The sequence below is a fragment of the Pollachius pollachius genome, assembly GCF_949987615.1.
Source record: "Pollachius pollachius genome assembly, chromosome: 6".
Taxonomy (NCBI): domain Eukaryota; kingdom Metazoa; phylum Chordata; class Actinopteri; order Gadiformes; family Gadidae; genus Pollachius; species Pollachius pollachius.
Window position 1 is genome coordinate 10577382 of NC_136939.1, and position 18685 is coordinate 10596066.

Consider the following 18685-nt stretch of genomic DNA (forward strand, 5'->3'; position numbering starts at 1 on the left):
CGCCCTGCCCCCCTTCTCTGTCGCACAGACGTGACACTGCATTCCTTCCTTCTTTCTCTCCTTCTCCTTCTCTCCTCTGATCCTGTCCCTGTTTCGGGGCTTTTGGTCTCCGGCAGCCAAAATAACTTTGAAATAGGAGGAAGAATAAAAAAAAAAAGAAAAAAGAAAGATCCTAGTTGGCTTAGCCGTGAGAGAAACAAAGAGAGAAAAGAGGAGAAGCGGTGCTGAAAGTAAAGAGCCCAGTTCCTCTTTTGTTGCTCCTTGCTCCCCCCTTCCACCTCCTCGCCGGCTGGGCTGTTTTTTTTTTCCTTCCTTCACCGTCCCTGCCACACACACTATTCTCCCTCTCGGTCTCTCACTCCCTTTTTCTTTCTCTCCCCTCCCTGACATGCTGGCTCACACCCCCTATCACCCCCCCCACCCCCGCCCTCCTCTCTCTCTCTCTCTCTCTGGTTGGTGCATTCCCCAGGACAAAGAGCGGTGATGGGGAGAAGGAGAGAAGGAGAGGGAGCTCAGAGAAACAGAGGAGAGAGGGGGGAGGGCAGGAAATGAAAGAAAGGGAAAGCGAGTGGATGCACTTGCAGGACAGCATTTCTTGCACGTGCCATTTTCGTTCCCTCTCTCTCTCTCTCTCTTGCTTTTGTGTGCCCCGCTCTCTTTCTCTCCTGTCCGCTAGCATGTTGGCATTTCAAAGACAGGACCTGTGCTGACAGTAAATGGGTGCCCTTTTTGGGACATAGAACTCAGCCTTGTAAAGTGGGACTAAAGCTATCATTTTAGACCACAGTGAGCAGGAGGTTCCCTATATTTGGCCTTTTTTGGGGGGGGCATTTTCCCCTTATTTTTTAATTACTTGAACAACCTTTTCTACTTGGTACACATTTTAGAACTGAGTTTGTACGATGTGTGTAATAAAGACTGGGTTCTTTGGGGTTCTGTGTTGAGAGGTGTTAGCTTGTCATGGTCATTCAGACTGTGACGGTATCCATGACAAAGGGCTGTAAAATGCACTTAAGATTCATGATGTAGCATCAGCAATTACTGCGGGAGCACACAACACAGCTCAATGATGTGGTATCGGAAAAAAAGCATGTTGATATTCCTCAAAAATACCTACTGTGAGCCAAGGTTCTCCCTCCCTCCATCTGTGTTTTGCGCACAAAATAACCCTTCACCCTGGCCGTCTCTGGCAAAGCACAAGACAGGGAATCACTGATGAAAACCGTACCCAACCAAACAGAAAACATGCCTAGTGCTTGCTACCGGTCCACTATAACAGTCTGGTTCTGGCTACCGGTCCACTATAACAGTCTGGTTCTGGCTACTGGTCCACTATAACAGTCTGGTTCTGGCTACTGGTCCACTATAACAGTCTGGTTCTGGCTACTGGTCTACTATAACAGTCTGGTTCTGGCTACCGGTCCACTATAACAGTCTGGTTCTGGCTACCGGTCCACTATAACAGTCTGGTTCTGGCTACTGGTCCACTATAACAGTCTGGTTCTGGCTACTGGTCTACTATAACAGTCTGGTACTGGCTACTGGTCTACTATAACAGTCTGGTGCTGGCTACCGGTCCACTATAACAGTCTGGTACTGGCTACCGGTCCACTATAACAGTCTGGTTCTGGCTACCGGCCCACTATAACAGTCTGGTTCTGGCTACTGGTCTACTATAACAGTCTGGTACTGGCTACTGGTCTACTATAACAGTCTGGTGCTGGCTACCGGTCCACTATAACAGTCTGGTTCTGGCTACTGGTCCAACATAACAGTCTGGTTCTGGCTACTGGTCTACTATAACAGTCTGGTTCTGGCTACTGGTCGACTATAACAGTCTGGTACTGGCTACTGGTCCACTATAACAGTCTGGTTCTGGCTACTGGTCTACTTTAACAGTCTGGTTCTGGCTACTGGTCCACTATAGCAGTCTGGTGCTGGCTACTGGTCCAACATAACAGTCTGGTACTGGCTACTGGTCTACTATAACAGTCTGATGCTGGGTACTGGTCCAACATAACAGTCTGGTTCTGGCTTCTGGTCCACAAAACCAGTATATGGTGGTGGTTACTGGTCCACAATAACAGTCTAGTGGGGCTACTGGCCCAGAATACCAGTTTATGCTGGTGGTTACTGCTTCACAATAAAAGTCTGGTGGTGGCTACTGGTTCAAAATAACAGTCTGGTGGCTGCAACTGGTCCACCATAACAATCTGGTGCTAGCTACTGGTGCAACATAACAGTCTGGGGGTGGCTACTGATCCACAATTACTAAATCTGGTGGTGGCTACTGGTCCACAATAACTATAACTTGTGGTGGCTACTGGTCCACAATAACTATATCTTGTGCTGGCTACTGGTCAACAATAACTATGACTTGTGGTGGCTGCTGTTCCGCCATAACAGCAACGGGAGGAGTCATCTGCAACTGAACCCAAACCAGACCGTCCAGAAAAACCTTCTTGTGCTCTGATTGTTCGTCAAAGAGGAATAGCCGAGAACTATTTCAACTTGCATCAGTGGTAGCAATGACATCATATGTGCCATCAACATATGAGATTGATTTAAAAAAAGGGCCCATGACAGGCGTGCGGAATGGAAATTAAAATGGCTGCCAGCTTCATAGAAGAGGACTTATCAGAGCCAGGAGACAGCGAGAGGGGTTAAGGCCCAGAGTGGACGCCCCGGTCACAGAGTTTTCCCCCTGAAGAACAGGGAACGTGGCCATGAGCGTGTCTCGACCATGAAGAGCGTAATGAGAGAGAGAGGAACTAACTACAGACCAATAGAAGGCAAGCCGTCTGTAAAACTCAATACAAACTCTTGACATTCTTCCAGCCATCTGTTGGTCCAGCATATGCGTCATAATTGTATTTACAGATTCCCAAATCAGAAAGCATGCAGCTCAGCAATGTTTACAACTTTTTCCCGATGGAAAAAAAACCAGACAACCAAATAGAGCAACACAACAATTGCAGAAAGCCAATGGAATGTACTAATTAGACACAACATTTCATACAAAACCTAGATCTCTGCCTGGGTCACGAATTAAATGGGTGGTCCACTAGCACTAGTGATCCATATCTCTCGATTAGCTTGCAAGTCCAATACAGGGGTGGATGCAAAGGCATAACCCAGCTAGTGGACAAGAATACTCCCATCATACTCTACTACGTGTTCTAGCTATTAGTGTCCGCTGATAATCCACCACTGACCCAGTTCATTCAGCTTTTTGCTCTTGACTCTAGTGGTGATTTATTTTGACGGCATATAGGGCGTCACACTCTCATCAGACAGCGCATTCAAAATGGAAAGACACATTTATGTTACCTTTCTGCTTCACAATCTGCCATACCACGAATGCATACTGTTTGCGATACAAGAATGTGTCTTCAATAGTACCGGGTAATACAAATTAAAGGGTTGCTTTATTTTCCCCATGAGAAGTTGCTATGCAATTTGATAATTGGAACATTTCTGTAAACATTCAGCTTCAAATTCACCTCTAAATTCTAGAAACACTGTTCCCCCAGTTCTCTGCTTATTCAAGGTTAATAAAGCGTGCAGAATACGTACTGCAGAACAAGAATAAGTAATATACTGCAGCATGGGTGGGACTCTTTTACGTTGTTTTGACACTGTGGTAATTTTGTTATCAGTGCAGAATGTATTGGGGAGAAGGAGGGGGAGTTCAAGTGCAAGTATGCCTGCAGGGGTTTAATGCTGCACTTGAGAGCTATCTTGGGAAGGAAGTGGGGGGGGGGGTTACCGCACACCTGCACTCATTACCGAAGCCCCGAGAGACTGATCTTGTAAAGGGGATTGAGGTTTGCCATCGGATTTAGACACCTAGAAGGATTGGAGTAAGTGGATGAGATTACAACTTGGAGGGGACGGGGGACTGGGGGGGAGGGGGTTTGAGATCACCTAAAATCCCCTTATAAGAGAGATTTGTTTACTCTACTATAAGCCTCTCCCTACATCCCCACCACCCCTGCAGGTTCCCCTGCACCTCGAGACATGCTCCATGAAAAACCACCACCGTTGCACAGGGTGCACGCTGTGATTAACAGCCGACAAAAACTAAAATAAATAGAGGAAAGTCAATATGCGTTTTCGGATTATTGTATTAACCGTATTCTCACTGCTCAAGTCGCTTCAGTTCCTCAGATCAATATTAAAACGGCACAAAGTGTGGCGGGTTGCGAGAAAAAAAAAACGGTTAAAATAACAGGAATTCGACTACATGACAGCAGTCTCCCGACAACGCAGGATATGACACAGTGTGAATGGAATGAGAAGACGTATTTTTGAAGAGCATTGCACCTCCTTTTCTGTTACATTACATTTCATAGGGGGGCCAGGCGGGGGTAAACACAGCCTTCGAAGAGGTTTCATAACTTATTGCATTTATCAACAGACAAAAAAAAACTCAGCCTTGCAGTTAAACGGTCCCACACGCACCTTAGGAAAATAAAACAACCCTCTACAGTGTTGGCAAGTTAAATCAGCGGTAAACAGTGCAGCATGTGCCCTCTTCTCCAGCAAAATGTCTTTCGACAGTGTATTATTATTTTTCATTAAACTGTGTACATGGGAGATCGTGTTTTGACGGCTGGAGGTGAACGCGATGGTGTGTGTGAATGTGTGTTCTCATGTGCTGTTCGGGGGCTCAATGGGAGCTCTAAATAAATAATCACCTAACACATGGAAAGGTCAATTAGAGAGCTTGACTTTGAGTGTACGGGGGGAATCCTTTTACATTGGCCATGTATCCTCTGACAATGAGGCATGCAGTCTGTGTGTGTCTGTGTGTGTGGGTGTACGTGCACACCCACCCACCCACCCACACACACACACACACACACACACACACACAATATGATGGAAAACCTTTTGTTTGCATTGACAAAGGAAGACTATCGGTTACAAAATCGTCGATGGGGGGGGTTGAGTGATCCATCGCAAGTAAGGAACACAACGCAGGTTGTCAATTCAGCTGTCAATATTCCACTCGACATTTGTGGTTTGTGGGCTTCAAGCCCTGTTATCATAATCACATCATTTCACCATCATACATGGGGTGTAACGCTCTAGGAGGCAACGCTAAACAGACAGTTTGAAACAAACGCCTGCATTCCTCAACATTCTCCCCATGCTATGGCAGTTTGTTAGCTAGCGCGTTAGAACGAACAAGCTAGCCCACAACGTGCTGACTATTAAGCTGAAAACCGGCACTGCTGCTATTGATGGATTGGGTCCTGACGGGGGAGGCAATATGTCTCCCTGCATCTGTGTGTGTGTGTGTGTGTGTGTGTGTGTGTGTGTGTGTGTGTGTGTGTGTGTGTGCGTAAGAGCGAGAGAGGGGTGGAGCGAGAGAGTGGACGAGGGGAGGGATCTGAGCATATTGAGTCATCCTGCTCATCTGGTGGGGGGAGGAGCCAAGGTTGAGCCGCCATGAGGCAAAGATGGATGAATGGGAAGGATGGAGGGATGGAGGGATAGATGGCTTGATAGGTGGAGGTCACCATGAATGGCTGACAGGAGTGTAGGAGGGGAGAGCCGACCAGGTTCCCATCATACTCCGTCTTCCCATTAGATGGAGCGTGCGTGTGTGCCGGCCCTGTCTACACGTCTCTGATTACACAGGCCCCCCCGATACATGGCCATAGAGGGACGTCAATCTTTATCACACACATGGCCGCACTCTTAGACCGACACTCTCTCTCACTCACACACGCTCACAAAAGACAGCCCCATTTTGACCCGGGTGACCTTCTGTCAATTAAGGAGGGTGGGGGGCTGACTAACAGCTGCTGAACTCCCAATTGTGGTAATTACTATGGACAAAGTTATAGCACACAAACATTCACACAAATATTCACACACACACCCACACTTTTCCTCTGATATTTACTATCATTCCGTATTCTCATCTACTGTGGTGGAATATCGGGGGTGGGGGCAGACTATGGTTGACCCCTTAAGTTATTAAAAAATATGTTTTAATAACTTGACTATCACTGACACGTGTCTGATTTATATCAAAGTGGCTCAAAAACCCCAAAGGACCCCCTGCTCTCAGAAACAAATGAGGCTCTGGTGGTGAGTGACGGGGGGGTGGGGGAAAACTGCAAATTGCAAATAAACTTGATTAATAAGTGCTGCAATCATTACGGCAATTTTTTGGAAAGCATAGCAGCCATTAGGTCGATTAGGTTTATAACATGGCTTAGGAGACGTCACAGGGAGCAGGCCAAATTGGAGTCAGTGGGAGGCCTCTGGCAACCATTACTTTCTTGAGAAATGAAGGAACACTTAACCTTCAGTTATATGCGGCTACATATGATTATGCTATTGGTTACGTTATATCCTCCATGAGAGCCATAGGTCTACAAGTGGATATCGCATGAGTCACACAGGGCATACAATTATCTATAAGAAGGTAGGTGGCATTCCCAATGGGAAGGCTGAGTCTGTATGTTAGCACACCAACTGTATCCGTGTCCATATAAAGTGTTCATATCGCACATGCCCACGTCAAGACCAAAAGGAAGGGCAAGGTGTTACAAGAGGGTATTCAGGCATCATAAATAACAACCTTTAAGATAAATATAGCTCTATGCTGCTAGAGTTGGACCAAGCAGCAGGGTTGTTCTATTCACCCGACAACTGGGTTTGTTTTGGTACATCCGCTAATATATATATATATGTTGTATATCTCTCTGTATATCTCTCTATAGTTGTATCTCTCTTTACATAGTTATATCTCTCTATTAAGTTGTATCTATTGGAGTTTGTCTGTAAATAAGGAGATGTGACTTGAATGATTCACAACAACGACAACATTATGGCAAACAAATAAATCAATAAAAACTTTTTTACTGTTGCACTTTGTTTCCCAGTATCCATACAACAAACAAACCCATCTTATTGGATGCTGTCATCAGAATGCTCAGCGATTCCTTTGTGCAAACCAGTGAGCACAATGCAGCCCCCCCCGGGGTTCTTATGAAATACTCATACTTGCGTGGCAAGGAAAATCCACTGCGGGATTTCAGAGGATACTCAAATGTCTTGACAATTTGCTGACAGGCTCTAGGCTATGATAAGCACTGGCTGTCAGCCTAGTTGTCGGGAGACTTTTTCTTTCAATAAACCGATCCCCCCCCCCCTCCCCCCCAAAAAAAAAAAAAAAAGTTTGATCAGAAATTCACAGCAAGGTCTGTGGATTATTGTGTCATTGTTTCTCAAAAAAACTGTCACCTTTTTGTTTTTCAACTGTCTTTTTATTCCTTTGACTTGAGCAACTGCATGGCTATCATCACTAGCTAGTCAGTTACTCAACTGAATTGCTAGATATTATCATCTCCCTAAGCAGGGAAAATACAATAATTTTTGGGGGAACTGATCCTTCAAATTAACTGACCAAGGGGTATACTATATGTGCCCATCATGAAAAAGACAATTGTTACAAATGAAACATCATCACCAGAGACAAATTCACCACTGCCAAAAATAGTTGGTTTAAATGTCTTTCCCCTGTCACATAATGTAGTGCATAATGTAGACTAGAACCACCCTAATCCACCGAAAATTCTCTGTGTATCCTTGTGAATCTACAGAGACAGGGAATCAGTCTGACTATTGCGGATATCGCGTTTCATTACGGTCAGCACAAAGGAAGCAGCTTGACACAACAGAATTCAAAGAAATTCACAGTCATCCAACTTTTTGGTGGGTTACACAATTTGCGATAACAAAATACATCAACCTAAAGACACACGTAATATAGAGTTAACTTAATGACAGGTGTTCTGAATTAACCATGAGACACTTAAACCCGGTGTCAATAAATACAATTAAAATGCACTGATGTTTGGCAAGGCCCACATGATGGCAGAGACATTAAAATGGAGCACGAATGTGTCAAAATATAATGAAGATATAATCAGTTAGCACAGTACCGGCTGAGTCAGACGGCCTTGCTCCAGGAGATGAGCTTAATGTAAGTCAACATGTTGTGCTCCACTAGGAGGCGGCATGAACGTTGACTTAATTTATCTCTGAGTCAGACTCAAACAGGCGCCATAACAACAAGGCGCTGGCTTGTTAAACAATTTAATTTTGTACAGGAAATAGGTTAATTGACTTTGTAGAAAAAGAAAGGTCGGTAAAGAAAACAGTCTGTGTGTGTGTGTTTATGGACATCTATATGGACACACAGGGCCGTGTTAAACCACTTTGTTGTTGGGGCAGCTGAGTGGTTTAACACCACTCTGCGGCCCTACATAAAACAGAGAGAAGTAAACATGAAAGGCAATACAGAGCACGGCTCAGACGGCAAGTAACTGGGATGAAGATCTCTGGCACGCAACTTTAACGCCACAAAAAGTCGAGTGGAGAGATTACTAAAAAGTAAATAGTTCACTAATAATAAAGTCTTGACGTGTCGGGACAGAAAATCTATTATCTTTTAGATTCAGGAAACAATCTTAATTTCATGTTTGCTTTTAGGATTCTTCAATCATTCAATCTTTAAATCTCAACGCGGTAACCGATGGCTGTGTGTAACGAAAATTTCAGCTGAACACTGACCCCTATTGGTGTCTTCAGGGAATTACAAGAATGCAACTTCTAGAGAAAGCTGCGGCAGTCATCAGTTTCAAGACAAGAGTGGACCCCCCCATGATGTTTTCAGGACTTTTCAGTGATTGATCTTAAAAACAGGGTTCAAAATAATCCGCGCAAAGCCCAGCATGCATACCCAATTAACTGAAGTTTAACCACAGACCAGTTTACAGTGTTCAAGCGTTTTCTGAGTCAAAGGTAAAGAATCCACTGAGCCAACAGGGAAAGTGTATACCCCAGCAGTAGACTACAAGAGACAATTACAATTTCATTGTAATTACACCATGCTTCACCTCCACCCGCGTTTTAATCATTGTTCTAACCTTAACAAGCCTATGGCATCTTTCATGTCTGCCTCTCTGGGTTCAACATTAAAAATATTACACTAGAGAAGAACAGCCAAAGCAGCCACTGGCTGTGGATGCATTGGGTCAAATGTAATAAAGACGATGGGTTGGAGTGAGTCACGGTTGTGAAAAGGCAACTCGAACAGACTCTGTCTCCCTTGTTTACTGCTGACATTTTCCCCACTCAGAGAGGAGAAAAACGGCAAGGTGTACCAATTTTTCAAAGAGTTGTATAAAAACCACCTTAAGCGCTGCGCTAAGCCAGGGGTGGGTGGTCCGAGGGCTGGGTGAGGGGTGGTGGGGTCAGGACGGCGTCTGCTTACCTGGATCGTGCCAAAGTCCACGTTCTCGTAGTGAAAATGAGCGCACTCGGCCAGCTTGGGGAAGTGTCCCTTGGTGAAAGAGAGTCTGAAAGACGCACACACGCATACACAAAAACACACACACACACACACACACACACACACACACACACACACACAGAGTTCAGGACGATGCACTAGAGGAAATGTTTCATGACAGGAGGGGTGATGGGGGGGGGGGGGGGGTTGGAAGCGAGTCGGGGGGAAACAGAGATAGACAGAGGAAGTGAGGGGAACAGAGGGGATCAAACACATGCGATAAACAGTGAGTAAGCGGCTGGGAAGCGAGACACAGACGGCAGGCTGGGAAAGGGGACACATGAGAGAGTTGAGGCAGATGGACGGTGGCAGGTGTAGATTTGTGTGTGTGGGTGCGACCTAAGCCTTCACTGTCTGTGTGTCTATGTGAACTTAGTCTGTGGATGTGTGTTTTTGTGTATCAAAGAGTGTGTCTTGTTTTTGCGTGTGCGTCTCTGTGTGCATAGAAGATTGTCTATGTGTGACTGCCTCTGTGGGTGTGACAGTGCCATGCACAATATTGCACAATATTACACTTACACGCATGTGTATGGTTAAGTAGATGACATTCTGTGTCTGACTGTGGCTGAGTATGTGTATGAGTGTGTGTGTGTGTGTGTGTGTGTGTGTGTGTGTTTTTTGTCTGTGTGTGTTTTTTGTAAGTATGTGTTATTGTCTGCATGTGATTTTTTTGTCTGTTTGTGTGTGTGTCGGTATGTGTTTGTGTGTGTGCGTAAGTGTGTGTGTGTGTATGCGTATGTGTGCGTGCGTGTATGAATTTCCATGTGTGTACGGGAATGTGTGTGTGTGCGCCCAAATCTCACACCAAAAGCGAGCGCTTTTGGTGTGTGTGTGTGTGTGTGTGCGTGTGCGTGTGCGTGTGTGTGTGTGTGTGTGTGTGTGTGTGCAAGTGCGAGTGTGTGCAAGTGCGTGTGTGTGCGTGCGGGTGCGATTGTGTGTGTGTGTGTGTGCGTGCGGGTGCGATTGTGTGTGTGTGTGTGTGTGTGTGTGTGTGTGTGTGTGTGTGCGTGTGTGTGTGCGTGCGTGCGTGCGTGCGTGCGTGCGTGCGTGTCCAGGAATGTGCCCCCCCTGCCGGGCGGGGAAAGGGAGAGTGGTGCGCCACTCACTTCTTGACATTCTTGACCTTCATGCTGGCTGTGCTGCTGCTGCACGAGCGCATGAGGGGCTCCGTGCGCAGCTCGGGGATCTCTGCACTGCGGGCCTAAAACACACACACACACGCGCTCAGATTAATGTCAATGTCTAACCCTGAGTCTGGCCAACAAGTCTTGACAAGGCAAGAAAAATGATACACATCCACTGTTAACTGCTTGTTGTTATTTTTAGCGCACATGTTTACAAAATCGTATGGCTGATATCAGCTGACAGCCCCGTTTGCCGCAGGTCAGATGCAAGTAGAATAGGTTGGACCATCTGACCACTAGAGATGACAGTACTGAGTTGGGGTCTTTCCCTCTGGTGTAATTTCAACAGAGGAGTTTGCTGCCATCATGGCCTAGTGGAAAAACCCTGGTACTGCAGGCCTAGAAAAACCTAATATACTTTGCATGCTGTTTAAGTTCTCAGAGCACTTTGCGGATGCCGAATGGATTCTGCATGGCTATTAGGCAACATGCTACAAACCGGAGATGCTAAGGGGCATGCCATGTTTTCTGGGACCTCCAGAAAGCCATGCGTGTGTAGGCAGGCCGGGAGAGCAAAGTTCATTCAAATGAACACGGGTCACTACAATTATTGACCGTACCCGGTCCCCTCACAGAGACACAATATTCTTATTTGCTGGTCAGTTGCTATGGCTTTATTCAAATAGTTTGAAATGGGAGGCAGCAGTCTTTGGAGCCTTACAGTGTGTGCCACAGTTTGGACAAGCTCGCAATTCATCTGTGACACAGACCCCACTGAGTCTGTTACCGGGGCTGATTAGTAAATGTCAGTGCACTGTCCAGTTGTTCCATGCATGGGCTGTTGGTCACACTGTTATGGGTGTTTAGTAGCAGACACACTGTCTCAATCACTGATGTCTTGATTTGAAAGAGGATAAGATCACGTCAGTGTTCAGGTTGCCCCTCCGTGAAGTAAGCATTTAACTTGTAATTTATAGCTTTTATAGTAATCGTAAAATGTGTTTAGCAAGAATAATGGTAATTTACAGATTTTCTTCTTTTGAAGAGTTGTATCTTATTTATTCTTATAATTAAATAAACAAATACAATTAATAAAAAGTGAGACTGACTATTACCCAGATGATGTAAGACTTGGTTGTGAAGCATTCCACTCAGGCTATTGTTAGGGGTTTGCTGCTCAGATACAACCGACGCCGTCCCAGAGCGAAACCAAGTACACCAAGCAAGAGAGGACAAGTCTTGCATCAACGTCAGCTAATAGGATGGTATGCAGATGAGGTCAAACTTTGTCAGGAAAACATGCTGACGCTGCAGTCAGCTGAGCCCGGGGACAGCACAGTAGCTTTTAATGGTTTCAAACTCCCAGGGTCACTTGTCACACCCCCGAGGCAGAACATGCCAAACGATCGCAGCCTATCGGGAAAAACAATGGCAGAATAGCGTAGGAGATAGCGTTTCGATTCCCAGCTGAACGGTACAGTGGTCAATCTGCAATGTCTGCAGCCAATTGGAGACAACCTTGAGCAAGATGGCCAGGCCAACCCCTACCTGTTGCTTAATGGAAGGCAGCTAAATTCACAGACAGTAGGAGACAGATAGAGAGAGACATACAAAGACAGACAGAGAGACACACAGACACAGAGGGACACAAAGAAAGACAGAGAGACACACAGACAGACAGAGAGACACACAGACAGAGACAGAGACAGAGAGCGAGAGAGAGGTAGACAGACAGACACAGAGAGAGTAAGTAATTTTGTTGTCCCAGGCTCCTCTCTGGTGTACAGTGCAATGGGGAGCAGCAGTATCTCTGCCAGTGTGAAAGTCAGTAAGGAGAGTATAATGTACAGAGATAGTATTACCTGGAGGGATGGTTTCAGAAATTCTATTCATATTCTTGCTGGGGAAATTTGGTTGGAGCTAGCACATCTTTTTTCAATTGAATGTCATCTCAGGTTTGTGCGAAAGACACAAATATTGTATAAAAGTATGAGAAGTGCTTCATCCGATTGGATGGATATAGCTAGGTTTGACAGATTATGTCATGTAAAGAAACGTCATTTGAATCAGGCTGCCAAACATCAGACTGCCCATTAATACCCAAAGCAATTAACTACATGAATAGGCCATCTAGATTTAAATCTGATTAAATTCTGGTAACCACGCATCTCTCCTGAAGTACTGTGTGTTTCAGACGCTGCCATCAAACTTGCCTCTGGGAAATAAATAAAAAAAGGCAGAACCCATGGCCCTGCTGCCACGACGAGAGCTAACACCGACCTTCCTAAGCTTCCTCTCCCCATCCCAGTCCGGATTTGCCTGCCGCTTGCAGCAGGAAATATAAATAACAAACACAGACATAGCAGTATGGTTTCCGTTGGTCCCTCCTCCCCCCCGATTAATATTCATGAGCATGTAGCGTTTGTTGTTGTTCATCAACACTTGCCCTAGCCGCTTTCCAATCAAAACGCAACGATAAAAACACTTGCGATACGGAAAGCGGCCAGGGGTGGCTCAAAGCGTTGCCATAACAACGGCCTCATTTCCTCTGCCACTGTCGATGTCCCCACAAAGTGTTCCAGGGGAAAGAAAAGCGAGGCGGAGATAAACAAGAGAGAAAGGGACGGAAAAACAAGAGAGACTGACAAAGGGAAAGACAGGGGAGAGGGCTAGGGAGAGAAAGGGTGAGAGAGGAGAGTGCTGAAAGGAGAGTAAAAGGATGAATGATGTGGATGGAGCGCAACGCGGAGAGGCGACGTGCACACGGTACGGACGGAATAAGTACCGGGGTAGGTTAATGTGCATGTGTCGGAGGGCTTTGAGCTTTCCACTCGTAGCACATTAAAAGTCTCCATCTGCCCCCATGATAAGGGTGTTGTGCCGGCAAGACAATTTTAAATTGGAGATGTTGCTGCTCACAGCTAATCCATGAGAGGAGTTAGAAAAAGAAAACAACCACCAAAGGATAACTGAGGAAGCCTAAATGTAAGTTCTTTGGGACTTCAATATGTCACTGCCACTGTGTCTAGCGAGCTGGAATGAATTGAAGGACTGACTGAGTCTGTATCTGCATTGTACTGTATGTGTATGTGTGTACGTCTATGTGCATGTCTGTGTGTGTATGCTGGTATAATATATTGCCATTACTAGTATGTGCTATGTATGATAGTGGGAGCATGATGTGTGGGAGTATGCATTGTGCAGGTCAACTATGGGCCTGCCTGTGTATTTGTCTATGTGCATGTAAGTTAACAAACAAACATATGTATGTTTGTTTGTTATAGTGTGTGTGTCCGTGCATGTGTTTGCGTCTGTGTGTGTTTGCGCGTGTTTTTCGCGTTTGTGTGTGTTTGTGTTTGTGTGTGTTCGCGTATGTGTGCGTTTGCATGTGTGCGCGCGTGTGTATCTCACCATGGCACTAATGGTCTCCTCCCAGTCGGGCCGGTCTCGGGGGTGAATGTAGGCCAGTTCAGACACGACGTCTAGGTCCTCGTCCTCGAAGTGACGGCTGGGCCTCAGGCCCCTGGGGACACACACAGACACACAGTTCATAAAGACACACGCCTGACATTTAGCGGATGTCATGACAATAAACTCCAACTCAGAAACCTGCAATTCCTGTAGGCTTCCTGTCATGGGTTTTTTTGTGCGCGCATATGTAATGATACGCATGTTTATTTATATGTACGTACAATTATGTATGTGTACGTATGTATACTAATATGTATATTCTTTTTTTGTGAATGTATGCATTGGTATGTGTATTTTTGTAAGGGTACGTACCTATGTCTGTGGCTTTACATATCTATACCTATGTTGTGTGCATATGTTTGCACACACACATGTGAACATATGTTAAGGTCTGTGTAGTATGTATGGTTGTGATATATGTACGTAAAAGTACATGTGGTTCTAACGTGGTGGCTAGTGTGTTCTGGGTGGTTGCTAGGGAGCTCTGGGCAGTTGCTATGGTGTTCTAGGCAGTTACTAGGGTGTTTTTGGTTGTTACTAGGGTGTTTTGGGCAGTAGTTAGGGAGTTCTCCGATGGTGCCTGGGAGTTCCGGGTATATACACCCAAACATATGTATTGGTAGTAGTACGGTACATATATTAGGTACACTTGTTTGTGTATGCATTTGTGTGTTTAGATTTGAAAAATAAGCGATACCGGTTAAACATTTTAATGTATAATATGGGGAATTTGTGTTAACATTGTGGGAGAAGATGCAGTTTATAAATGTTTAGGTTTCAACGCTACGACTGACCCAATCGTACAAACATGGAATTAGTAATTATGTTAACTTAAATTTTCTCATCTATATGCACACTTGCTCAAAAAAATATATCATAGCACATTATTCCACTGCAGTAACTATCATATGATAAAATAAAATTGCCTGATAATGTTTGTGCGACGAGCCAGCAAAAAGTGGTGGAAAGGGAATTATAAGAAGCATGCAAGAGAACAGTATTTGCCATGCTTACAGCAGTGCAAGAACTAAGCATTGGTATAGCAAAAAAAAGCTTAATGCTAGAGCTTGACCCTAGTTTGTAAATGGAAGGAAATACTGCCGTCATCATACCGAGATACAGAGATGATGGTTATGTGTGTGTATGTGAAAGGAGAGGGCTGGAAAAGTTCAGAGCAATTGGTCTGTTGGTTAGAATACAGTACACAATGGAGAAGCACGCAGCAACACAAGGCAGGTGTAGAGACACATGAATACTTTGAATGGACTTTTGTATTGCTTTGTTGTTTACACTGTGTTAGCACAAAGGCCGTGCCGAATGTAGTGTGAAGATGGCCGTGAGCCCGCAGGGTCTAGCTGGGATGAGGCCATGTTGCTGCAGGACATGGGGGGCAGGGTGGATGGGAACAACGGGTACAATATAGACCATGTAGACCCTCCTACATGGTCTACTATACTGTATGTGAGAGTGGGTTTGGGGGGGGGGGGGGGGGATGGAAAATGAGGGCACCACCAGGTCGGGTGGGGCGGTAGGATGTGACATGAATTCAAATGAACTTGCGGTGGTGGAGGGAGGAGGAGAATGGCCTGCAGCCACCGGGGGGTTGTGGAGGGGGGGTATAGGCTGGGGTCCAGTGGCCTCAGGCGGGGCACACTCTGGTGGTGGCACTGGCTAGCAAGATGGCTAGCAAGCTAGCGGGAGGGATACAAATGCAGCATCTCAGTGTGGGAATAATTGGACCCAAGGCACACCAGATGCCGATATAAGAAGAACGGTTGGAGAGAGGTTGAGGAATAATCTGCATACAACCACAATTCTCCGAACACATACCCACGCACACACACCTACAGAAGGATTTTATGCAGCATTCGTTAAACCTCTATTTGTAAAACCTAATGACTTGGCTCTACATATTTCCTCCTTGTACAGACTTGCAATTCATGAGGCAGACTGGCAAACACAGGAATCTCATCTTCCAAGGCCACCAGACACCAATCTTCAGTTTAAAAGAAAATACATTTAACGCATGCGTAAGACTGCTACAACTCCCTCTGTGTGCTACCCCTGGGCCCTGCTTGATGGAAACATTTAGGAAACCAACAAGGGTTTTTATTTATTTATATAATTATATATATATATATTCATAAAGACACACGCCTGACATTTAGCGGATGTCATGACAATAAAACTGTCATGACATTAAAAAAATCTGCATTCCTGTAGGCTCTCATGCGGTTTTTGTGAGTGTATATGTAATAATATGCATGTTTATTTATATGTACGTACAATCATGCATGTTTACATATGTATACTAATATATTTTGTTTGTGAATGTATGTATTGGTATGTGTATGTGTGTTTTTGTATGGGGACAAACCTATGTCTGTGACTGTACATATGTATGCACACGTGAAAATATGTTAAGGTCTATGTAGTACGTATGGTTGTAATATATGTAATATATATATTCATGGGGAAATTTTTAGGAGAATCTCGTTAGGATACTGGGCTTATGTCTTCCCTGACAAACATACACTTCAGCCCAAAATTTAAAATTGCAATTTATTTTGAGCAATCTCATTGGTCAAAATAATAAATTTATTTCGAGCGAACTCATTGGTCGAAAATTTCAATTTATTTCGAGCGATCTCATTAGTCAAAAATATAATTTTATTTCTAGAGATCATATTGGTCAAAAATGTTGGTGGATTTTATTTTTATTAAAATGTATCGTCCCTGAGTCGTAACATACAGCATGCTTCTAGTTGTATCGGATTGCCTATAAAGGAGAGCTGCACACCCATAATAACCATCATCAGTGTTCCGCAGTTAAGGTATCAACATATTGCTGTACCTGCAGCCGACTGCTACTCAAACTTCTTCTATATCTAAGAATAGGAAAATTACATCCGTGTCCGTGTACCAAATCCGCTATTGTGAAATTCCCTCCTCCCACCCTGATGGCACTTTAGGATTTTTCTAAGGCTAAAACTATGGTGAAAGTTATGCACCCGAAACTAAATAAAGGCTTTTTCACAAAAGATGAAAGGAAAGTCATGAAATTAGTCAAATGTATGCCTATTAGGCTAATATTAGGCTATTATATTATTAGCAGAGATCACAGAGAAAGCTGAGGCCGTAGCTTATGTGTGCTGCTGAACACTACAATTGCTTTGTTCTTAATCATTTCAAATGAAGGAGATTTGTGGACTACTGTAATTTCAAGCTGTTATTTAATCAGAGAAGAATTTGCATACCTCGATGCCATGTTTTTCCCTATGCATGTAAGTGCAGCCTAGTAACTGTAACCATTTGGATTAATGAACCAAACAACAAAATGTTTGACAATAACATAACAAGCTTTCTTTATCTCGGAAAAATGAAATTGAACAGAAAACACAGACCAGCGGCAAAAAAAAAAAAATACAATAGGCGTAGACCTAAACGGTATAAAAACACTCAAGTAGGCATATCTTATTCTTAAATAAATCAGAATACAATGTGTACAACAAATAAGATAATCTGTAGAAAATAACATATTGATTTTGTTCGACGGCCTATAATGGCATTAAAGGAAATGCATGCCCAACCTCAATGCAAAACATTGTAATGCATACAAGAAATAGTTGATTGATTGATTGATGCTGATTTTAACATCCCTTCCGCAAATCACCCGCATATTCCGAATACCAAAAATTGGCTGATCCACAACCGCCTGCTGCCGTGGTTAAAGCCATGTCACGCGGGCCAAGTACTCCGTGCATGTCTATAACACACACACACACACACACACACACACACACACACACACACACACACACACACACACACACACAACTGAAGCAGTCTCAGTCCCCGAGGACATCATTATAGTCAGTGATGATATCAAAGGTCAACACAGTGCTTCATAAATCTTGTAACCACTCCAAAAGGTTTGGGACCAAGGAAGTCATTAACGTGGGCATGATTTAAGAAAAAAAACTGAAATGGTCAAACTAGAGAGGGAGCACATGAGAGCTCAGGGATGCAGTTAGACCCATGGACCACGGTGTCTTGTTCACAGTTTCTACCCCCAAGGGTGGCAGCAGCTCAGGAGATAGAGCGGGCTGTTGCTGGTTCAATCCCTGGCAACTCCTAGCTAAGTTTTGAGATGTCCCTGAGCAAGACACCTGAGCCTAACTGCTCCCCATGAGCTGGCTTTTGCCTTGCATGGTTTATACCGCTGTCGGTGTGTGAATGTGTGTCTGAAGGGGTGAATGTACACAATAATTGTCACGCGCTTTGAGTAGCATCAGGTCTGAAAAGTTACAGCTCCATAAAAGCTGTCCATTCATTTACTGTTTCTATTCATAGTGTTGGTCACATAGTAGGCACTGAATTACCCAATTATCGGTTGGAGAGACAAATTGGCACGCTAGCACTCACAGCCATAGTTACTGGGTTCCATCCCAGCCCATCCATTGTCATTCCATCTGTCTACAACATGGATAAAAGCATCTGATAAACGATTAAAGAGTAGAACAGTAACTAATATAAACAAATGTCTTGCTAGTGTTCAAAAAGTGGCGTCTGTGTTACACATGCACCTGATTCACTCCTTTCTAGCTGGCTGTTTACACTGCAAAACGCAGAAGGAATTCAGGCATCCCTCTGTCATGTATGCCCCCAATGATAATGAGGATGATGATGATGATGATGATGATGATGATGA

General features: G+C 44.5%; 1 protein-coding gene across 3 annotated transcripts in view; it reads right to left on the bottom strand.

Moving 5' to 3' along the window:
* Positions 1 to 18685, bottom strand: part of arhgap32b (Rho GTPase activating protein 32b) — a 78638-nt gene that overhangs the window by 36932 nt on the left and 23021 nt on the right. For 2 of the 3 annotated variants that reach the window (XM_079738284.1, XM_079738283.1), the window contains exons 3-5: positions 13915 to 14026; positions 10486 to 10580; positions 9302 to 9386 (exon numbers count right to left, since the gene is read on the bottom strand). In XM_079738284.1, coding sequence (XP_079594410.1) covers positions 9302 to 9386; positions 10486 to 10580; positions 13915 to 14026 — 292 coding nt within the window. The remainder of the gene's footprint in view (positions 1 to 9301; positions 9387 to 10485; positions 10581 to 13914; positions 14027 to 18685) is intronic. The other variant, XM_079738285.1, reaches the window with a different exon arrangement.